Below are 24,263 nucleotides of genomic sequence, written 5' to 3'. Positions count from 1 at the left end.
AGTTAATGAGGAACAAAAGAAAATCAATCCGCAGGACTGGCGCTGAAGCTCTGGTAATCTTCATTGTCTTGGTGCGATCCTCACGTTCTCTTCCGTGAAGTTCTTCCTGTGTTTTTCTTCATGTTGCATCCGCTCTCTCTCTCTGCGCAGCGTCGGAGCCTTTGCCTACGGAGTTTGCGAGTTTCACTGCACGAGTCACACTGACGGCTCTTACTGCTTTGTTTGCAATTAACAAATGGTATTTGGTTGGCGTACGCAGTTCAAGGTACCGAATATGCACGCAGGCTACGAGAGAAGCCGTACTGAAGGGTTTCGGAGAAATATCAATCAGCTGGGGTCCTTCAAAGCCACTCTGAGGAGAAATTAAAGTTCGCCTGCATTGATAGATTTCCGCATTCTAATGAAAAAGATGCCACTTGCACTTAAAACAGAGCTTTTAGAAGCTAGGAAAAGCACAAAAAAATGAAGTACAGGTGCCGCCATCGCCGGCTGATTTTGCAAGTAAACTGTCTGCGCCGACTAAGTTTTTGGAACCGATCCCAGAGGCTAGGCTACACCACCATTCAGTTCAAAACAGTGATCACAGAGTCCTTTTCGGTCTATAGACGTCACAATTTTGAATCGAGTGGAGGGAAAATTTTAAAGGCAATTTTCGCTCCAATTAATGTACCTTTTGCTGCCGGAAAAACAACGTACGTAGAATGCGCCGTCGAGCCGGATTTTACCAAGAATAAAATTTGAGTGATGTTGAGTTTAATGTATCATTGACGGAACTTGCATAACGCAGCACACGAGCGTTTCTAAAATCTGCCAGCATCGAAGCCGTAGCGGCCAGGGCCCGGTCCCGCAAACTGAGCTCGGCAGCAGAATGTTTTAGCCACTACTCTAGCGTAGTAAAGAACGCACCTGCCTCGGCACAAGAAGGTAAATTGGGGAGTGCTAGCTTTTTGCCGCACTGATAGCCTTTTAGTAATTACCAGAACGGCCATCGTGATATTCCATTCAAATCAAAGTAATGCGCATCGATATTCACTAGTTATCGCGCTGAAAACATGGGAGATAGAAGTCGTTCCATTCTCGCATTCGCCAGTGCTCTGTTCTGAGAACTAGGCTTCTCAAGAAGTGCTGAAGAATAATTAAAAACGAGATAGGATAGGATAGGATAACTTTATTGAGCTCTAGCGCAAGTGCTTTTATGCGGTTCAGATGAGTCCATCTCTGCCATGGTCGGTTGCCCCTATTCCAGGGCTCCGCTGGATGCTGCCGTCAGCTGAGCTCGCCGTATGAGACCGATCTGGCAATCGCGGCAGTCGCTGGAGAGCATACCCTCCCATTTCTCCGCACTTGGGTTTGGTATAATTGGAACTACGTCGACTTTTTGACAACCCCATGTTATGTGATATAGCGTAGGTTTTTCATGGCATCACGGACACTTGTTTTCGTAAAGTGTGGGGTGGATTTTACCTAGTGTGTTTAGGTTTGGATATTACCCCGTTTGTAGTTGTCTCCATGTGACAGCCTCTTCACTGTTTAAGGATTTGTGGGCTGCTGGGCACCGCATCCTGCTGCCTTTGTATTTGTTTAGTATGGCCGAGTATTCCTGAGGTACTGGCAGGGACTCCTCAAAGTCGTTGGGGTTGGATGCTCGGTAGTAATTATATCCTCGAGCTCTCCTGTCCGCCTCTTGGTTTCCTGCCACCCTCGTGTGCCCCTCCCCCTTCCCGTGCCACCACCGTGTGTTAAAAACGAGAACTTCTTTTTCCATCTAAATGCAAGCACATTGATTCCGCGTGACTTAAACAGTCGTTCAGGCCAGTTTTTTTTTCTTCACATGACGCGGGAAATCCTGCTACATTTCAGGATTGGGCATTTTTCCGCAGTTGCTTGCACGCTGCGTGCGGCTTCGTTGAAAGCCCCTGCCTGGACATGGCCTACAGAAATTAAGCCAACACATGTGAAATGAGTATTTCTTTCGAGACAGCAGATTCTGAGGAGGTTAAGCTGTCATCTTAAGTCTGTTTACGTGCAGGAATGCGAAAGCATGGGTTTCTAGAACGCGGGGTTTTTTCCATGACGCTAGTACGCTTTTATTTTTGTTGTTGTTTTTATTATTTTGTATTGTTTATATTTATTTTTACTTTATTCTTACTTTTTATTTTTATTTACATTCGTTCTTAATAATTTTTGCTTTCTATTTTGTCTTATTTTTATTTCATCTATTTTAGTTTCGATGACGTCATTTGATTGACAGGCTAGGCAGACACTTCCGGCTGACTCATGAGGCAAGTAAGGCTTTCGCCTTAAAAATATAGAAAAAGCCATACGTTTTTCTTATGTTTTCCGTATAGGTTCCATATCCTCTCCGTGCTGTTTCTGCATGACTTCCATCTCATGTGTATGACTTTATAGGAGGTCCGTATTTACTTCGACTCTTCCTATTTGCGTTGTCCGTATGATCACTACTTTTTATTCGAGCCGCTCCGAACACGTAAAGACTTATAAGGAGAGTCACATGAAACGTTTCATCAAGGTGAGTCCCAAGACTCCGTGTCGAATGGAAATAAACTGTGAGTTCTGACTGCGCATGCGCACCGTACCCTGATGGCGCTGAAGGAGAGGGCCGCCAGGTGTCGGCTGAGCGCCTTGGCCGACAGGCAGGCGGCCAGCGCGTACTCCAGCACCAGCGCCCAGCCCACCAGGAAGGCCAGCAGCTCTCCCGCCGTCGCGTACACGTACACGTACGCCGAGCCGGCCTTGGGGAACCGCGTCGACAGCTCCGAGTAGCACAGCCCTGCGATGCGACAACGGCAGGGTTCGCACTTTCACAAAGTTTCACAAACAAAACGCGTTTTCATAATTGCAGCCTTTGGTAGAAGGTCATCGGGTCATGACCAAAAGGCCTTGAATGATCAGAACGAGGTACTTACTCCCTAGAGAGGCTTATACCTCACCCACCAGTTCATGTTATACCCGTGCCACGCGGGTGAATTTAAAGACAGCAAGTGCTTTCTGCCTTTAGTTTTAACGGCATTTGCGCGGTGCCACAAGCGGAAATTTATTTTCATTAGCCTCGCTGCCATTCGCAACTTACTGAGTTCACCACAACACATTCACCAGACAAATGCGTGCTCCCGAGCCCATTCCAGGCGCTGAAAAGCCTACAAATTTCTTAATAACAGCTTCCTAACAAGTAGAAAATTGTTTATCAATAATTTATTATTTAGATGAGGTGCCTAGCTCTACTGCATTTTCGAAACGAATGGAGCCATTTCGACACCACCGGCTGACACGGGTGCTTAATGATACTTTTTCGACTTGCCAGCGAAGAACAGGGGAATTTTGTGCAAAACAATTTTTATGCTGCATCTGGACAACTTTCCTGAGACTTGGTGCTCATTAGCACTGTTTATAAACAAGTAAAATTTCTGACTCACTGGCAGGCTAACGTTATCGTCATCGCGACGTACATATAGTGACATTAAATTTGGACTTGTAGCACCGACTCCGAAAATAATGGAATTAACAGACATTGTGCACATACTGGTATGGCACTGGTATGAGAGGTTTAGGTTAAAGTATGCCGTAAGTACTCCAATACATGGCTGAAATACAAACCATGTGTCCTGAATGCTCTAGACTAAATACTATGTACATATTAGGAAGTACTACACAGTGTGCGGCCGATACCACCTTTGGTGTGCACTCTAAGGATGAGTGACCTCGTAATTGACGTCATTTCTTTGTACTTCACCCTCCAACCTTCCTCTCTTCCCGCTTCACATCCCTTCGACGCCGCGCACGTCAGCAAACCGAAGCCCTCTTTTGATTAGCCTCCTTACTCTTTGCTCTTCTCTCCCTTCTTCGGCCCTTTAGCTTCTTTCTTGAGCTTTAAACTTTGGTCAGTTCTCAGAATATTACAGAAAAGAAGGGTCTCCGACATTGCAGTATTATGGACATAATCCTCTTGGCTTTTTTTCAGTGTTACTGCGCACCATTCGGTAATTTTTCGGTGAATTCAACTAATAATGGAAAGGCAAGGTTGGCATTGTTCCTCCATTACATAATTCCCTGTTGGGATGTCAACGAAGGAGTAGGAAAACAACGGGAGTGAAATTGAAGGCAGTAAAAAAGTTAAGCACGTCATGTATGTAGGTGATCAACGCAAAAAAAAAAAACAACTAAACTTGGAGTTTCAAATATTGCAGCTGTGCTGTAGTGGTTTTCGGTGTCATTCGGAATTCTCGAAGCTATCGACAGGTTAGAAAGCCTCGCGACCGTTTGTTTACGTGGCAACAACTTCGTGAATCTCTCTGTTTGGTTGGCGTGAGCTCTAGCCATCAAGGGATAGAGTGGTTTGAGTTGGTGCGACAGAAATGTGCAGTTTCAGGAATCCCTCTTCTTTCTTACTACTGGCGACGTAAGATAACTTCAAAGAGAACATTGAAGTTCTCTTAGAAACGCACCGTTTTGCTCTTCTTCTACTACCTTTGTTATTCATCTACTTTGATTGTTGCAAGATATGATAGCACGCTTGTTTTGACAAAAAACAGGTCGATGTGTCAAAACGTTGATCTGCCATCCTGAGACATCTTCACTCGGCAAGAATCGACTCCATTTGTTTTGTTCTTCCCCTGTGGTATCCAAAACAGCTGCACCCGCCTTTCTTAAATCTCCGCTAATGCGCTATCGTGCACACCGGCAAAGAAGTGCATCTTTGATCTTTGGCCGCGTCTATATACAGCGAGCATGCAGGCGTGACTGGTAATCTGATCTGAAAGGCAAATTTTTGTTGTGGCCACGTATCCGAAAAAAGGATGAAAGTTTTTATCGAGCGGCGGTCGAAAGTTTGTGAAGAAAATGCCGCCTGCGTCGCATTTCTTTCACTGCATAAGCAGGAAGGAGCTACGTGGTTGAGATCGGAGAGAACGTTCTTTAGGTACAATAATAATTAAAGAATATTACAATTAGATTCGTCCATGCCACTATTTGTACCAGTCACATGGACATGTAGCATTCCAAAATAATGAATTCAGGACATGTTCCTTCCTTTCTTCTTTCACTCCTCCTTTATCCCTTCCCTTACGGCGCGGTTCAGGTGTCCAACGATATATGAGACAGATACTGCGCCATTTCCTTTCCCCCAAAACCAATTATTATTATTATTATTATTATTATTATTATTATTATTATTATTATTATTATTATTATTATTATTATTATTATTATTATTATTATTATTATTATTGTTATTATTATTATTATTATGTTAGGATGAGCACCCGCTGGAATGAACTCGAACGTGCGTTTGGATACTAAAATAAGACAAAATGTCGGTACCTAGCATTGAGAGGCACTTTTATTTCATTCGCTTGAGGGAAACTGTTCGACCTGTGTCATGGTTCGCTCCGGTTGTTGTCAGCGTTTAATCAGTTTGCAGCTGTTTACAGCACCAAAATCGTATGAGCCAGGTCTGCACCAAACAGCTAACAAGTAATGGCTAGCTCAAAACTAATTCATTAGTTATCGTCGCGACGTACTACCGCTAATGTTCAGTAACGGTCTTGACTGGGCAGACTCTCCTCTATGTTGAATGAGATCAACACCCTTGCAGCATATATCATCCCCGTTTGCACCTATAAGTAGTTTCGAAGTTTGGTTCATAAGGGTGACGCGGCAATGTGTGACATTCTTGTAGACAATTTTAAGCTATTTCATATTATTCGCGTTACGCAGGGTACTAAAACGGAATCCAAGCTCTCATGCTCGTCAGGTTCGACTAATGAGCAATCACAGCGGTCTAGCATGTATGAAGCGGTGTTGCACGCGTGGTAACCGTGATAACCACCCAAAATGAACGAAACTTGGAAGAACGACGTAACAAATGACGTAGAAAACGGTAGGGGAAAGCTTTGATGAATACGTGCAAAGAAGCTGGATAAATTTTAAATCTCACGGAGAAGTAAAGAGAAGTAGCGAGAAGCTGCTATCAAACTGGACTCTTGCAACTGACACGCGGTCGTTCTTTCTGCTTTCTGCTGTCCAGCCTGAAGAACAGGTCTAGCATGAACAGGCTACTTCCGCGTCTATGGCGCACATAAATCAAAACGAAATGTAAAGAGGAGGAAGCAGAAACTTATATTTAAATCTTGCCTGCGACTCTTCTATATTTCATTGCATGTTTTAAAAGGTGGAGCGCGGCACGAAGCATTATTTCACTACGAGAAGTGAATTCCAAACAATTTTCAGTGTTCGCAGTGTCGTTGTCATCGCTGTTACGAAACTTTGTGACTTCACAACATCACCCGACCCCCTTATAACGAATGATAACGCGTTTCCTCTGTGACGTCATGACATAACATGATCAAGCGTTGCATCAGAGCGAGTGCGCACTTTATGCGGTACGCTGTGCGTGACCAGAGCCATGTTGTTATAAGTGTCAACTCTTTAAACAGCGAGGAGTGAAAATTGTGTAGCTTCCTTGCTGCAACCATGCAATGTGTACTGTAGTAGATTGCTACAGCTACATTTGGTTACGATCAGGCAAGCAAACAAGGAAAGAGTATCAGTCGCAAAAGATGTGAGAAGAAAGTTTTACTTCACATATTTCTGCGACACAGCGAACGCTTAACATTTGCCGCCCGTACCAGTCGTTTGTCGGGCTACTGTTCAGTTTAGACCTATTAACGTGGTCATCAGGCCCCGAGGAAAGAAAAAAAGTTGGCTGGCGGTTTAGCATAGATAAGCACGAAATAGTGTGCGAAAGCGCAGCTTTTTTGCAGGTGGACATCACCACCACACATCTGTAAGCGCGATTGAGGTGTCCTCTGACCCAGAGAGCCAGTTGTGCGCGCCTTCAACTTCTTCGTCGTCAGTGCCTTTTTTCCCAATGTACGCCGGAGGCCTACGCTTCAGTGCCGCATGTCTGCAGCAATGTTGGCAACGCCAACATGTATTGCTCAAGTGGCGTGTTTCTGCCACAACGTTGTCCACGCCAACGCATGTGGCCTACATCTTGCTGTCACTACCGCTACATAGCTTACAGCGCGAATATCAGTTCGATAGTCGCATTAGTTAAAGAAGAAGACGGTATGTGCAATGTTCAGCGCGAGAAGTGATCGGCGGCGGCGATAGCATAGTGCACTCATGCAGTGGCCAGCGAAGCTGATCTGTTCGCGTCTCCGCTGGTTGGAATATTCGTGGCAATATTTGTTTTATTCATCTGTTTATGGTTTGCTCAGGGTCATCCTCAAGGTCAACTTCACACAAACCGGCCAGCCGGTTTGACCTCATGAAGTAGTGCCTTTGCACTAAAATGATGGTGCTATCCACTTTTAATGCGCGCGCAGTTTCGTTTAAGCAACTTGGCAGGCGAGCAATGTGGGTTATTGAGGCTGAAGATTTGTCAGGATGGCTGGTTATGGGTCCCGTCTGTTTTAAACACCATGGGGCCGAGGAAAGGCAACCCGTATAACAAACACCTCATTCGCAATTCGGTCGCTGGTTGAGATTAACAGATAGAAAGAGGAAACTTCGAATGGGTCTCAGTGCGGGTTGTGTGACTCGGGAGTTCATAAAAAGCTGTGCGCAAGAGAAGAGAACAACCACGCACGATAAACAAAAATAAAGAAAACAAGAAAGGCCTCAGGGAAAAGCGTAATTTGTCGTTTACGAAATGAAGCGCAAGACACGAAGCAGAAGCCGAAGGTAGTCGCCCCTGCTTCTTGCTTCCCCGCAATGGCTCATCTCTTTGCCGAAGTTTTTAAAAAGTTTGAGTGCAGCTGTAATGAATTCTCGAAGGGAAAAATTCCAGTTTTCGAAGAAGAACTGCGAAAAGGGAGCGAATATGATGAGGAAGGAGTCGAGTGGCTGTTTACTGAAGGAAAAAAAAAGCAACTGAAAGAAGAAAAAACAACAATGAAAGTAGACTGAGACGAAACTAATACGTCAGCCGGTAATAAGTCTGAGTCGACACTTCTTCCCTAGACGCAAGACGCAACTGCAGTCTTGCGGAATGAAAGGCTAAAGAAGAGATATTACACGTGGCAAAGTGTCAAAACTCCAAAAATAGACCTCTTGCTAAATCTGTAATATATATCGAAGGGGACCGCCATTATGAAGCGAAATCTTTGTTCCGGTGTTCGGGCTTACGAAAGACAACATAAATCTGAACCATTCTTGCACAACCAGCACCTCTTTTTTTTTTCCTCTTAGAAAAGAATTAAATTTTTTTCTCCGGTAATCCCGAGGGTCAGAACATTGCCGTATAATCTAGAAACTATACGTGCATAAAATATTAAAAGCAATAAAAAATAATCGCGACTTCAGCAAAACAGAGCCCCATAAATAATGCATGAGGCACACTGCAAGCGGTTTCTGGTTCACAGTTGTTAAGCTTGTAATTTACGTTTTCATTTTGGTGTCTTTGTTCTCTTCCGCGCGAGTGCTAATACGAGGGATTTGGAACGCGACACTGCCCTGAAATCCACACAAATCCTTAAGCAGATTAAAAAAAAAACTCTTTCGCGGCATACTAGTGATGATTTTTCTAGGGATGTTGAGAAAGATCGGCAAATGTTTAATCAGCGTATTACCATGATGTGGTAGAATCGTTGCATGCCGACAAGCGTAACTGCAGAGCAAAAGTATTTTGCAGACCGCCTAGTTCCAAGAAACTCAGTACAAGATCGGGAATGAAGTGAAAAATCTTCGAGGAGCCTGAAATGGAATTAGTGTTTGAATTTTGAAGCCACGAAGACGGGAAATGGATCAAGAAAACACATACCCAGCTCTGGACAAAAAACATTTTTGAAGTGGAAAGTGTTTGTGAACGCAATTTCTTCATATATTGTTAAATTTTGCTTTAACAATCGATACATCTGCAGATCTCCCGCCGGCAGGTTTTCATTTTTTTGCTATTAATGTTTTGCTATCGTCAAAAGCGTTCCCCATTGGTGTTCTATTGCAATCTTAACTGCCCGATGCGAGCAATGGAAAAATATTAAAAGAAAGATTTTGCTTCACGTCAGAAGAATGGACATTTACGTTCAATATTTCCATAACAGTACCTTACAATTTTCTAGTATTCAAAATTTTTGTCCAAGAATATTGGACATAGCTCTGCTCAATAGGGACTGCTCTCCTTTTAGATGACGCTCGCATCCCATCAAGGTACAATCATCAGATCAACCATGCCCATCTGAGAACAAGCAAGAACAAAAGGATAAAAAATTGAATGCTCAAAGAGAGTGCTACAAAAAAAACTTCTTGAAATTAACATCCAGTTCCTTCCTAGTGCTGACAACACTGAAGTAAAAATGAGCGGCTCAATGTTTTTTCTAAACAGTAATGAGACGAAGACTTTTCATTGGTTAGTTTCAACAGCGAAATCTGTAGCAAACCCGACTGGTCGAAACCATTTTTATCCGGTCGTTTAAGCGTTCTGTAAGCAATGCGTACTACACTATTACTTTTACGTTTAGCAGGGACGAATGTCAAGCGGGCAATTAGGCACCGAAATGAAGAAGCCTTGCTAGTGTATTCGGTGCTCTTTCCGACCGGTTAAGCAATTAGTGTCAACAGCTTAACCGAAGGAAGGAAAATTTTACTAGCAAGAGAACCCAAGAAAGAGCCCGGTTAAGACGCGAAAATACGAACTTGAGATCGATATAGCAGATAGAGCATTTGAAGTAAAAAGAACCGCTGCTGTTCGCACTAATTTTGCCATAATATACGCATGAATTTATTTCCTTTTATTTCTAAATCAATGTGCTGATGATTTTACCGCAGATATCGGCCGCCGCTGCTCGCCGTATCACCTGTGGTGAAAAAATCCAGCTGCACTTTCCGAAGCTATAACGGCCAGACGCAATAATGTAGAACACGTCTACGTATTTAGAGGGCGCTAGAAACATCTGGAAAACCGCTTCACTCTTTGAGAACAGCAGGCTTGCAGGCCGCATCGAAGTAAAACTTATGAGTACTTCATAAAGAAGCTTCTGTTTATTTTGTTTTGTGTATATCTAAATTTCTTTTAACCTTTTTATGTGGGGCTTTCTGTGACAAAGTACTGTATATAGTGTGTTTTCATTATTTCGTCTTTCTGTATATCCCTCTATTCCCCTTTTCCTCCGCACGGCTGCCTACCAGGCTTCCTACCGGTTAACCTCCTTTTTTTCCCTATCATTTAGCTGCCCCTCCCAAGTATCCCTTATCTCTCTATATACCGGCGCTCCCCTCAATTTGTTTTGTGTGTTGTGATTAAAAAAAACAAGAGAAAAGAGAGACGTGTCATTAAGAGTGCAGACGATACCACAACGCTTGCATCACACTCGTGTCATTAAAGCGCGATTTTCGTACATGCATCTGTAACGATGATATTTCGTCGTTAGTCCGTCAGGCTGTAAGGAGTCTAAAGTGTTTCAGAAGCGAAGCGCAAAGTTATTAACCTCTCTTTTGTATTAGTTATCATGCGCTGTTCCGTTTCTTGTAGCTGTTATATAAGATAAGAGAAAAGTTTGGTTCTTTGGGTGTTCAACGTCCCAAAGCAACTATGGCTATGAGGGATGCCGTAGTAAAGGTCTCCGGAAATTTCGACCACCTGGCGGTTCTTTAACGTGCACTGACATCGCACAGTACACGGGCCTCTTGAATTTTGCCTCCATCGAAATTGGACCGCCGCAGCCGGGATCGAACCCGCGTCTTTCGGGCCAGCATCCGAGCGCCATAACCACTGAGCCACCGCGGCGGCTTGATAAGAGAAAAAGAAACAACAAATACCTTCCAGTGGAGACATCGCATCGCTAAAGGGATTAGTTGAGGCGTTTGATGCAGACGACAGTGTCTACCAGGGACAATAGTAATGCGATAGCATTAGAAGTCTCACAGGGCCAAAATTCGTCCTGGGACGTAAAATTGGCCACTTAATTGGCTGGAGGGAAGGTACGTCATCAGACCAGATAAATCGCAATTGCTAGAGGGAAATGACGTCGTCAGACCTGGGTGACGTACCGCCCGGTAAAGGCAGCAACAGCTTCTAGTGCTATCACATTGCCAACACAGAATGCAATTTGACGTGCCTGTGATTTTTTAAAAAACTTTTCAAGGGAAAGGCTTTTGTCTTCGAGACAAAACTGCGCGCGTGCGAGAAAGCGACTAGGCTTGCCAGACCACGCGTTGAGCGCATTATCAGCGTACGCAGAAAGCAAACCCGTTGGGTCGCGACGCGTCCCGGCGTTGATCAGGGCCGGGGCTATTAAAGTCGCGGATAATTAGCGTTGCGGGACCCCGGGCAGAAAGCGGAGACGAGCGTTCGGGCGTTGCTGCCGGGAATCGCGCACTCGCGTCAACGTTGACGTTTGTTGGCGCGCCCGCGTGGGAGCTCGACACCGGGGTCGACAGGACTCGGACAGCTAGCTCCCGGGAGAGTAGCAGCGGGCGCGCCGCCTAATAAGCGTTGTAGGGCGCCGCTATTTCGTATAAAGTCACACCCGCACCGATGGCGTTTTTCACAGTGCATGTATATTAATAGTGCAAGACACGTGTTGTCGGTTCCTGCTTGAAGAGCGAGCAGTGGAATGGCGATAAGCATTTATTCTTTAATAATAATAATAATAATTGGTTTTTGGGGAAAGGAAGTGACGCAGTATCTGTCTCTTATATCGTTGGACACCTAAACCGCGCCGTAAGGGAAGGGATAAAGGAGGGAGTGAAAGAAAAAATGATGAAAGAAATGCCGTTGTGGAGAGCTCCAGAATAATTTCGACCACCTGGGGGTCTTTAACGTGCACCGACATCTTCTTTAATTCTCACATTTAAGGATATGACGACACCCGCCGCGGTGGCTCAGTGGTTAGCACGCTCGGCTACTGATCCGGAGCTCCCGGGCTCGAACCCGACCGCGGCGGCTGCGTTTTTTAATGGAGGAAAAACGCTAAGGCGCCCGCGTGCTGTGCGATGTCAGTGCACGTTAAAGATCCCCAGGTGGTCGATATTATTTCGGAGCCCTCCACTACGGCACCTCTCTCTTCCTTTCTTCTTTCACTCCCTCCTTTATCCCCTTCCTTACAGCGCGGTTCAGGTGTCCAACGATATATGAGACAGATACTGCGCCATTTCCATTCCCCAAGAAACCAATTATTATTAATTATTATTGAGGATATGAAGACATGTAAGGATATGATAGAACAATATCTCGAGTTTTTGCTCTCCGTCGCATGGCGGCGCGCGGTGGCGTGCTGAACTGTAGGAGCGGAGTCCTTGTGATACCGTCTTGTCTGATTCACCTGCTTCGTTACTTTTTCAGCGGTCTCACTTCATTCCTTCATAACTCAATAACTAGTTCTCTGTTTTCCTCGAAGGCACTCATGCAGCCATTCGTTAAAATAGGCACGTTTTACCCTCCCCTTTCAGGGCGACATTCGCAGTATTTGTTCAGCAGATGAACAGCAAATAATTATCAATTGACCATCTATGTCATTCGCTCATGAGATATTTGAACAACTTTCGAGCACTAAGGGCGTAGCAGAATGCGCACTTCCTCTGCGTGTTTGTTCGTGAAACGTCATCCTATAACGCCTTCCCATAACTCCATGTTCTGCATCGCTGTCCTTCGAATTCCAACGTTGCATTCAGCAATACAGCCTTCCAAAGAAGAAAGCCTGTGACGCAGTGCTTTTAATCAAGCAGACCAGCCGCTGTGAACGCAGACTACCGTTTCAACGCGACACCGTTAGTGCGCCATGTCGGAAAAAATTGTCAGGCGTAGACGGCGTCGGCGATCGCTTGAATCCTCGCAGCCAGAGCTGCCGGAGAAACCGGCCGCTCCGACAACCTAGGTGGGCCACCTAGGTCACGTGTCCTTGTGGCGTCATCACAACCGGAACACCGGATTGTGATCAAACTGCCTACCGCGGCAGGTAGCACCTAAACTAATGACTGGTCGCAACAGTTGTTCGGGAAGAACAACCCGGGTCGCATAAACCCACCTCTGCAACCCTGCGCCAGCAGTGGTTATAGGACTCCCAGGGATCCATGAATGTAAAGTCGAGAATTACCAATTCCGCATACATGGGCATTTAACTCGTTAAGGCTATAGCGTGGTAACCTTAAAACGGAGTTTGAGTGTCCCCTCCTATTTTTTTCCAAGGACCCATCTTTTTCCCTGGATCAATCGCTCATGCTTCCGCTTCCACACAGATCCTGCTGACAGTACACGAGAACTTAAACCTAAGTCGAAACGTGAGGAAGCACAAAGAACACACTTCCAGTATGTGTGGCAACATGTGCACCAATGTGTGCCCCAGTATGTGCACCAGTACATTTGCCAATATGTGTGCCAATTTGTGTACCTCTGAGTGCGCTGACCAATATCTGCAATAAGTCGTCCGCTTTGTGAGCGACGGAGTTTTCACTGTGCCTCCTGCAGCTGATGGTCTGCGTAATATCCACAGCGGCAGTAGCAGCAGCAGTACAGGCGGGCGGTCCAGCAGCGACATAAAAAAGGCGCGACGCCGTGGGCGTTGGCGCCCCCGCCATCCGAGCGCGGCAGAAAGTGACGCGGTCGCGACCGTTTGCCACCGCTGCTGTCGCTGACGCCCGTGGACCGCACTCGCATGTCCCGGCGTGACGGCCGCACCAGTCATATTCATGACGCCCGAGACTCGGCTGCTGCTCGCTGCCGTGTGTGCGGTAGCAAACAAAAGAACCAGTAACGCACACTTGGCCTGATTAGGCGGCAGCAGACGTCGCACGAGTGAAGTGTCTGCGCTCGTGACGTGCGCTGCGCCGCCAAGGCAAACTCATTAGCGCTTCCACGCCCCCCCCCCCCCCAAATTCTCTTCCCTCAACACTCCGTACTGGCTCCCCCCCCCGGGTCTTTTCTTTATTCATATTTCCATTGGGGAAAGCGGACAGAGACATCATCATATAATAACGACTCTCCCGTTACAACGGAAGCATCCCCCATATGACTTACTGCCCTTTTTTTCACTACTTTCTTTTCGTTTCGTTTGATCCGCAGCGCATGCCTTCACGTACTGGTTAGATGGCATTCAACGAAACTTTCCGTTTTACGGGGGCGATATATGGGAAAATAATTCATGAGAATGGACGCGGAAGAGAATCAAGAACTATAACGCGCTCTTAGTTTTCAACTTTTTCTCTCATTATAAGAAGACACCGTCACTAGAGGAAGCTGGCATCATAAGTACAGCTCACTGTATACCGTCATCAACACCTGTCAAATTCCCTATCTCCCTATTTCTGTCTATTCCTTCCTCCTATCCACTATTGGGATAGCCACTTAGCCTCCAAATATTATACAATATATGACCGTAATCTTTAACTGATTTACATACAAAAAATATCCAACTGGAACCCATTACTTATAAAGAGCTTAGAAAACGTTTTATGTTAATTTAAAGACGTACATCATTATCCTAATTTGATCAGTGCATCCAAGAGTTACGGACTAGCGTTTTAATAACGTTTCTGATTCTTTCATTTTTTCTGTTATTGTGAAGAACGTCATGTCTGCAGAACAATCATGCTAATTTTACAGTGGATATTATGTAAGTGAATCTCTTTTGCTGTGCGAATGTGAAGCTGCCATTGCTATCATTTGGGGACGTGTGACCATGTGAAATTATCATCACGGGACATTTTTCTGCCGTGCTCCTTCTTCTTCTGCACGCATTGAGTGTGAATAAAGACTGTTACCGTTTCTATTATTCTGTTCACTTTTCTGCTCATTATCGATTGCTCTCTCTTTGAAGCTATCGCACAGGCTCTCGTAAGCAGCTTAATTCCCAAGTTCCACACGGATTATGCTCTCTAGACGATATCCTTTGCGCGACGGCCCTAGCATTGGGGGGGGGGGGGGGGGGGGGGGAGTAGGGTTGTTTAGGCAAGCCATTTACCTTGAACGCATTGTTTTTGGTGCCGCGGCGGGCGGCAGACAACCTGATGTAGACTTCACAACGCTCTACGCGCGCATTGTGTTAGAACGGCTCGCGATTGGTTGGCGAACTTCTAAAGCCTAGACCTCACAGCCAATCACGCTTCGTTCAAAACAATGTTCAGTCAACAAGTGTCCTTAGAGCGCTAACAGCATTGTGATTTCGGCCATTGAATGTCTAATGTGGATTTAGATTCTAACTCTCTAGAGAAGGTGTTAATAACACAGTTTGTAAGGACGACTATAAAAAAAATGGAGGACGCTTAAGCTTCGCCTTCAAGAGTGGAGCGCGATAGCGTGTTGCAGCACTGCCAAGGAGCCCACGGAACGCCATCGCCCGTTCGGCGCGACGCCTTGCCCGTTAGACAAATCGCTCTGCTACGTACGGTGAAGCGGACGCGCGGAGCGGCAAACCATGTAGAAGCGCTGCCAGGCGCCTTGCCGAAACGCGCGGGAATAAAGTTGCAGTCGTAGTTGGTCGGCACATCGTTCTCGACATACCCGATGCCACGAGCGCCAGCATAGCTTCCGCGGCGAACGAACGGACAGCAAGCCGCAAGCTTTGTGGTGAACGCGCTTTGGATGTGCGCGGCGTTGTTCGCCGCTCACCGCGTGATTCCTGCGTGCCCGCATGGCCCCACTGCGCCCGAACGAGACGAGCGGGAGGCGCTGCCGTCGGGCGCCAGCATTTGGGGCAGTGGCGTATACTGCGAGGAGGAGGAGGAGGAGGGATTTTTCGCTGACGGCCGACGCCGACGACACGGCTTTTCTGCGACACGAATTCCTTAACGCTGTCGCGTTAAAAACGCGTATTTGATAACCCGTTCCAGAACTTCGAAAGTTATCACCTCCGATGACCAGGGAAAAACTGTAATGACGACAGCCAACCATAGCTGACGATGGACTTTCGCAATGACCCGCTAATGCCAGCTGCACGCAACTCCGGGCAACGAAATAGCGCTCGAAGTCCCGACAACGAAATCCGGTGCGCTCAGAGCGCACGGTGTCGTGTGGCAACCCCCCGCCCGCCCATTGTTACGGGTATACGCTTTTGAAACGTATAGTACTACTTAGAGCGAACTCCTCACTATACTACGTTCGTCGGGTACAAAGGTCCGGCGGCTTTCCAACATCGGCGGAGGCTCAGCTTTCCTTGCCCAGTCAACCCTTTTTTCACCATCCTCGAAGAGCTCTCTTCATTCATCTACCCTCACCACCACCTCCTCCTCTCTCTCTCGCTTTCTTCCTCGCCTTCGCTCTCCGTTAGATGCGGCTAATGAGGCGAGACGATAAGCTCCGCTGGATCTGGCCGCGTCGCGTGGAGGTAAATGGGGCTCGGATTCGCAAACACGCTATATAACGTGCACTTGTGCGGGTGGTTTAGGGGGGAAGGGAATGGTGGTAGTGAGATGGAGAGAGAGGAGAAAGTCCGAAAAGGGTTCTGAAGTGGACTGGCTCCTGACCGCCAGCCTAACGCCGTCGCTGCGCCGTTTCGCAAGCTGTGTAGGTGCTCGAGCCTTTAGCGGACGGCAGTTCTGTGAGAGCACCTTTGCGCAGATTTAAAATCGCGCCCCGAAGGCTACACCGTGTATAGCCGTTCGCGCGCCGACTTAGATCAAGTTGGTGGAATGAGCTGCAACTTTTTTGTTTGTTTGTTTGCTCCCCTTCTGGTTCAAGTATTCTCCCCCCCCTCTCTCTCTCGCTCCCACTTCAGCCTCGCCCTTCACTGAAGTTTGTGCAGACGTTGCGCATTAGGCGAGGACTTCGGCGCGCCATAGCTGCTTAATACATTGAGCAAGTTTCTGGCTCGGGCTTCAGCCATTGCATAGGTGTATTTACTGCAACCTGGTGCGATTGGGGCAGGGAACCGGATAGGTGAGAGGTAAAAAAACTGCGGGGACGCTTAATTCACCTTAACAGTGGAATGCGTGAGCATTAGATTTCACATTTGTCGCAGCTTCTGTTGCAACTTCTTTCTGTATCTGTTTGCGTCAGTTTTTTCGCACTTTTTAGTCCTTAAACCGCCATATTAGGACTGTCAGCTTTGTAACACTTTTTTTTCTCTTTTTTCATTTCGTTAACTAGGTTCCTGTCTAGAAATTTGGTTGGTCACAACACGATGGGCAGGTTTTGATGACGCAACAACGTCACGTGACCTCTCTGGAGCAATCAGCAAATTTTGTGAAACCGCGGCCATCGGCGGGGATTTGGTGAGACATTTTTAGTGCTATCTCAGTTAAGCCCGAAAGTTTTCAGTTTTCCAGTAAAAAAAGATTTTTGTACGTTCAAGAAACCTGCTGGCCGTCTCCTGCGCATTGCCTATACTTGCTATTCGATAGGCAAGTCTTTATATCCGTAAAGGCGGCTTATGATCCATTCCAAGACACTGTAATGCATCACCATCATCACCTTGACTACGCCGACTGCAGGGCAAAGGCCTCTTCCATGTCTCTCCAATTAACCCTGTCCTTTGCCAGCTGCATCCACCCTTTGCCTGCAAACTTCTTAATCTCATCCGCCCACCCGACTTTCTGCCTCCCCTTGCTACGCTTGCCTTCTCTTGGAATCCACTCCGTTACCGTTAAGGACCAGCAGTTGTCTTGTCTTCGCATTGCATGCCCTGCCCAAGCCCATTTCTTCCTGTTGATTTCGAATGAGAGTATCATTAACTCAAGTTTGTTCCCTCACACACTGCGCCCTCTTCCGGTCTCTTAACGTTACACCTATCATTTTCGTTTCCATATCTCGCTGCGTCGTCCTTAACTTCAGATGAACACCTTTCGTTAGCCTCCACGTTTCTGCCCCGTAGGTGCCCCATGGGGCAAAACTGCATCACTGAATTGCGTCATACGACAGGCACTCATAACTGTAGCATCGGAAGCTCTAGGCAATGAGTCGCGAGGAAGAATATATAGTAGATGGAAGCGCACGCGGTGTATACGAGAATCTTATTCGTTCTAAATCTATTTCTCGCGTGTCATGCGAACGATGTGGCGCGCTGTAGTAGAGAGTTCGGGATTAATTTCGACCACCTCGGGTTCTTCGTAAATTTCGCGAAGCCTCGGGACACGAGTGATCCCGCGTTTTGAACCTCATATCACAGTTGGCTGCCGGGCGACCGGAAATCGAAATTGCGACCTTACGCTAAGATGCAGAGCGCCGTAGGAAATGGTCGTCCGTTTTCTACATATGCACGAGATTGGTGACTGCGCAATTTTAAGACTTTCTTTTTAAATGTACAAATGCATTTCAGGTCTCGCGCAGGGATCCTTCCTGGTCCCAGTTTAGCGCTCGCGCTTAACGGTCACACTTTTTCGCCCCAGTTGTACAGCCCACCCCTTATACCGTGTTATTCCTGCTTGGCCGCGTAGCTATGTACATTTTGCACCGACGTCAAAGCAGCCGCTATCTGTGGGTTCGGATAGCGCTACTAAAGCCTGAGTGCTTTCTTAATCCGCTTATCGGCAACCGGTTTCTGTGTAAACTGTGGAAGCTAGCCTGTGAGCCGAAAGATGGTGCCTGTGTGACGTCACGTGAAGTTTATTTGTACAGGATAGGTTATGTATCTTCTTCAAGTGAAGTTGCAAGCAGAAGAATAGGAAGTATACAAAGTAGCGGCCGATGATTAAAAAAAAATTGCTGCGGTTCAACTACTGCTGAACCTGGTTAGAGAGCGAAAGCTGTGGCGTATTGGGCAAGTAGATGCGGCTTGGCATCTCTAACGTCGAGTGCGTTCCGCACACTGGATAGGCAGTACGACCACGCTGCCACCTTGGCAGATGGCAGTTAAATTAATGGTTCATCGCGAGAGGTTGATCACCCAATGAACGCTGCGGCCTATTGCTGCAGTGCCGCGTGTCAGCCACAACGGTGTCAGCGCTTATGCATGCAACACCCCTCCCCCTTTCTCTCTCTCTCTCTCCATCGCGACGTACCTCAAAGCACGATTGAGGCGTCCACTGCCACATGGAGCCAGTTATGCGCCCTTCCTTTCCTCGAAATCATCGGAGTCTACAACGTCGTCAACGCCAACGCCAATGAACACACTGAACGCCGACGGCCTATAGAAACAGAGGCGAGCACCCGGTTTCGGCGGCGGCGGCTGAGTGATGTCATGGCTGTCACGTGGTTTCTGCTCTGTTCAAGGTCAAAGAAGGCCAAATTTAGGTCACACTTTTTGAAGCTCTCGCTTAAAAAAATAAATAAATAAACACGCAGGTTCTATACAAAACAGATGGTTCTATGGACAAACATGGTAAAAGAATGCAGCGCCCTGTCCTGTCCACTTCTGTTCGTCCTTGTTTTTTTCGCGCTGCATTCTTTTACCATGTTCACTGACCAACAAGCCCAAACAGCCGCTTTAGTTCTATGGACAAATGCTGGGAGTGCATTCTTGCAGCATTTGAACCAAGTCTTGGGCGAGTGTAGATGCAATTTTTGTGCGAAAGCACCACTTCACGGGGCAAAACCCAACGCAGAATTTTCGTAAGTGCTAGAAATTTTCATGTTTTGAAGAGGGAATTTGTTTCTGTCGCCAGCCATAAGTATTCCGTATACAGGGCTTGGGAAATATACCCTACCCTGTAAAAGGACTGCACCAGAGGACACCTGACTCTCTTTTTACTCCTTTCGTGTTTAAACTGTATAAATCATTTCGCATGCTAACCAGCGCTGATTTCTCGCATTGAAACGTGTGTAATTGTTATTTCATTTCTTTTTTGTTTTCTGTTGCAGCCTGCGTATAAACACTATATGATCTGCAAGCGCAAAATAACCTTAAAAATGCCGTCATATTGTTTGCTGTTGCTTAAGCATAGCTAATATCCGTCTGCCAGAAATAATTGGAACCCTTAGGGTGAATTGTAACGCTATATATTTATCACATAACATTCACCACGAATGATAGCTCGTGCTCCACGTGCAGTCCTCTTATATAATTATGACTTGCGTACGGAGCGCAGCGCGCTCAAATAACGCATCGAGGTATGAAAACAGGACTGCTAACGAACATGTTTTCAGTTCATGGAGTTCGCGAGTAGTGCGTCCGACTGACCGAAACCTTCGAGCTATAGTGACATTCTTAGTGAAGCAAAAGCGAAGTCGCACTTCTCCTATTCGCCAAATCACGAGTGTAAAAAAGTTTCCCGGATTTGCTCCTGCCCGCTCACAAACATTAGTTACCGCACACGCTCTCCTGTGCTCAGGTTTGGAGATACAAACGTAGTACCTTAATTCAATCACGCTTGGTCGTAAAATAGCAACAGTTCCTTGTGCTATTCACTGAGCGAACTGCAAGAAAGAGCATTGCAATGATGTGCATTAATCAGCAAAGGCTAGTGCACTGCCTTTTTAGTTTGTTTTTAATTTAACGCATCTTAAACAAATTTCCACCTGAACACGTGGCACTATCAGACGCTGTTGTATACCCCTGTCCTGAGCGCAGGCCGGTGGGGGCTTGCGTAAGTACTTTCTCCCAATGAGCGTCTTCCAGAAACTCGGGGCCATTACAGCACTTGTAATGCGAGCCTGGACAACTAACCATCGAGCTAATTAATAACTTGAGCTCAGAGGAACGCCGTCACCACCGGAGGAAGAGCTCAGCGCTGTTACGACTTGTGCGCCGGCACCTCATTCATACTAGTGCCACGTACAAGGATACGTACGTATATATACACTTGGGAAAAATGGCACTGCGCTGCGGAGTAAAGGCGTTAATTACTCCGGACCCCTGCGAGGAACGAGTGAATGAGGAGCGAGCGAATGAACGAACCGCAGCACACCTTACACCGCAAGCGTGGGGAGGGGGGGATCGAGCCTTTAGGGAACACGTGAGCCGTGTTGGAGCATACGCTGAGAGAACACACACGCACAACGCGCACGCATCTGCGAACTGGAGGGCGCTCTCGGGGTATAACTTTGAGCGAATGAGCGAAGCTGGCAGAGCCTTGAGCGTACAAAGACCTCTCTCCCTGCCTTCTTCCCTTCGACTGGTATTGCGCGCCGTCCGGCGCCTGGCTGTCCGTGCGAGTTAGCGCCGTCCGCCTTGACTCGCCAACTTTTGCGGGCTTAATTGGATTGGCAACTGCGCACCGACGCTGGTGGCGAGTGTGGCGGTTTCCGCTCGTGAGTGCTTCGCTTCGCGCAGAGTTTGGAGCGAGAAATTTGCTCCCTACAAATATATAATTATATATATACATACACTTACTTAAAGCACTGTGAGTCTCATGTGTCTGTATGTACATATACACTATGTAGCGCAAACGCACACTCACACTCCGTCCTAACTTGACACACCACAAGTCTCGGCCGCACAATTTTGTGCCGACGCTTTTAAGCAGAACGCTTTAGGTCTTCCAGGGAAACTTGTGAGAAGGTGAAGCTGCTTTTCATGGTCTGCTTTGACTCTCTCTCTTTCAGTCTCTCCCTCTTTAACCAACAGCCGGTGGTTTCTCAGCAAGCATCCTGTTTCCACCCCGTTCTCTCGCCTTCGTTCGAGGCGGTGGGGAATCTTGCGGCGGTTGGGTCGGAAGAAGATTCGGGAGATGCATCCCGCGTGTCTTATATTTTTCTTTTCTTTTTTTCTGCTTCTTCCTGTGTGGTCTTCGTGTCTCGCGCTTTCTTGGAAAACGCTTCTTCGCGAAAGAGATTAAGGCGGCCAAGCTTAGAGTTCAGAAACAAACTAAACAAAAAATACGCAGTTTCGATTCGAAAATGCCGCATGGTAACAGGCCCGGGTGCGCAGCTCTGGAAACGAAACCTCGCTGGCGCGTCGCGGCTGGCGTCGTGTCTCTAATGAGAGCAGTGCCTTCCCCGCCGATGCCAGAAAACTTTTCGGTTCTCGCGAACGACGACGCTGATGTTACTTCCGTGTATACCCAAAAAGAAGTGCTCAAAACGCAGAGTAGAAGAAAAAAAGAATTGAAAAAAGAGCGTTTTCGTATATTGCGCAACTGTAAGTTCGCAAGGGCAGAGACGAAGTGGAAAATGGCTCTGCACGGACGTGACAAATCAAAGACGTCTTCGAGCGCAGCTTGCTTAATTTTCCTTGCTAGTTTTTACTTATTTATTTGCGCAATACTGCGGATCTTGAGCGATCCAAGCAGGTGGGCGAAAACACAAACACAGCAAACAACAAAACCATAAAGCAAAACAACACCCGGCATACCACAGCGGCACTGGTGCACTCCACTATGATTCCTTTCCGCTATCGTGCGCAGAAAAAAAAATAAACTGTGGTCAATTACCCGCCGCGGTGGCTCAGTGGTTAGGGCGCTCGACTACTGATCCGGAGTTCCCGGGTTCGAACCCGACCGCGGCGGCTGCGTTTTTATGGAGGAAAAACGCTAAGGCGCCCGTGTGCTGTGCGATGTCCGTGCACGTTAAAGATCCCCAGGTGGTCGAAATTATTCCGGAGCCCTCCACTACGGACCTATTTGTTCCTCTCATCTTTCACTCCCTCCTTTATCCCTTCCCTTACGGCGCGGTTCAGGTGTCCAACGATATATGAGACAGATACTGCGCCATTTCCTTTCCCCAAAAACCAATTATTATTATTAAATGACTGAGGGAGATGGTGCCGAGTTTGCCGTTACAGAAGGCGCTATCGTGCGCAGGAAAAATGAAAACTGGGGTTAATTAATGACTTAGGGTAATAGTGTTCAATGTGCCGTGTTACGGAAGGTGGTAGGTATGCTGCAGGATCAGTTGCTACTTGATGGTTACGAAGCGCAGTAATAAATTCAAAGCTGAGATTTCTTCACCTAGATTCTAACGATTCAATTGCATTAGTTCCCGCCAGATAAGCTGTATTGTGAATTCTCCACTAAATTTTGCACGCGGGAGTCGCGATTGTTCATGACGCGAGAACACGAGAGCTGTGCGTAGATACATCATTATTTGTGTATCCGTTGCGTGACGCGAGCAGGACGTACGGAATCAGGCCGTGTTATTTCTATGCTTGTCTTGTGACGAAACTCGTTGCAGTTATTTTATCTGCACTTCGTCGTATACTGCTTAAGAGAAGCGTGATTTTCAAACGAAAGAATTGCGTTGAACAGAAATTTTGGTTAGTGCGTTTGCATCAAAATATCGATATTTTCGCCACTGGCTTTTTAGTTTAGTTTTTATTTGTTTTGAAGTTTGTTTATTTTATATGTCAGTGCGGTGACTGTTCACGTGTCTTTGTTTTCTGTTCTTTAGATGTATTAAACAAATAGCAGCCGCCGCGGTGGCTGAGTGGTTATGGCGCTCGGCTGCTGGCCCGAAAGACGCGGGTTCGATCCGGGCCGTGGCGGTCGAATTTCGATGGTGGCGAAATTCCAGAGGCCCGTGTGCTGTGCGATGTCAGTGCACGTTAAAGAACCCCAGGTGGTCCAAATTATCCCGGAGCGCTCCACTACGGCGTCTCTCATAGCCTGAGTCGCTTTGGGACTTTAAACCTTCATAAACCAAACAAAACCTAAAAAAATAGCAATTTTTTAAGAGTAAAATATGATATAGGGCTCCTGTAGCGCATCGTTATCTTTTATCAAGTTGTGTTTTTTTTTCAGCCTTCTGGGTTCCTCAGTCCTTTCGACCGGCTCCTGGCGGAATCAGCTAAGAGTCGAATCTTATTTTTTAATGAAGTATATTTAATTGGAGAGCAGAAAGTTGGGCTAGTTGGTTGATATGCATAATGAAGAAGTTGGCGCGGAAAAAATGAGGGCTTGTCTCTGTTTGTCTCACTTGACCTCGTTTTTTCCGCGCTAACTTCTTCAGTATGTATATTTTAATGGTTTCAGCCCTGTGGCCTTTGTTATCTTCTCACTTTTCTGCACCCCTTCGTGTCCTTTTGAGTACATGACAAAGAAGCTCAAGCTTAAGTTTCTTCAGAATCCTGAAATAGAGTTTGTTAGTGCTTGTTTTTCCCTCTAGAAGAAATTAACACGTTCACTGCCTGGCGGGTCACTGATGCGTCACGTCATTTATTCATGCTGTGCGGCGACGAATACTGTGTTAGGCATTGAACCCATGGGACAGCTGATGGTTTATGGTTTATAGGGGTTTAACGCCTTTATAAGCAACTCAGGCTATGAGGGACACCGTAGGGAAGGTCTCCGGAAATTTCGACCACCTGGGGTTCTTTAACCTGCACTGACATCGCACAGTACACGCGCCTCTTGAATTTCGCCTCCATCGAAATTCGGCCGCCGTGGCCGAGAACGAACCCGCGTCTCTCGGGTCAGCAGCCGAGCAGCATAAGCACTGAGCCACCGCGGCGGAATATGAGGCTTTTCACAGGGCCCACAAAAAGGACACATGTAAGGTCCTA

The 24,263-nt window shown here is 46.8% G+C and overlaps 1 protein-coding gene across 1 annotated transcript in view; it reads right to left on the bottom strand.

Annotated features, from left to right (window-relative positions):
* The window catches only part of LOC144121447 (high affinity cationic amino acid transporter 1-like), a 337,746-nt gene that overhangs the window by 100,577 nt on the left and 212,906 nt on the right, over positions 1–24,263 (bottom strand). Inside the window, exon 3 of the mRNA XM_077654651.1 lies at positions 2,598–2,791. Within this exon, the coding sequence (XP_077510777.1) occupies positions 2,598–2,791 (194 nt within the window). The remainder of the gene's footprint in view (positions 1–2,597; positions 2,792–24,263) is intronic.

The sequence above is a fragment of the Amblyomma americanum genome, chromosome 2 (assembly GCF_052857255.1).
Source record: "Amblyomma americanum isolate KBUSLIRL-KWMA chromosome 2, ASM5285725v1, whole genome shotgun sequence".
In the NCBI taxonomy this organism is placed as follows: Eukaryota; Metazoa; Arthropoda; class Arachnida; order Ixodida; family Ixodidae; genus Amblyomma; species Amblyomma americanum.
Note: the sequence above shows the minus strand (reverse complement) of the source record. Positions and strands in the feature narration are given on the sequence as shown.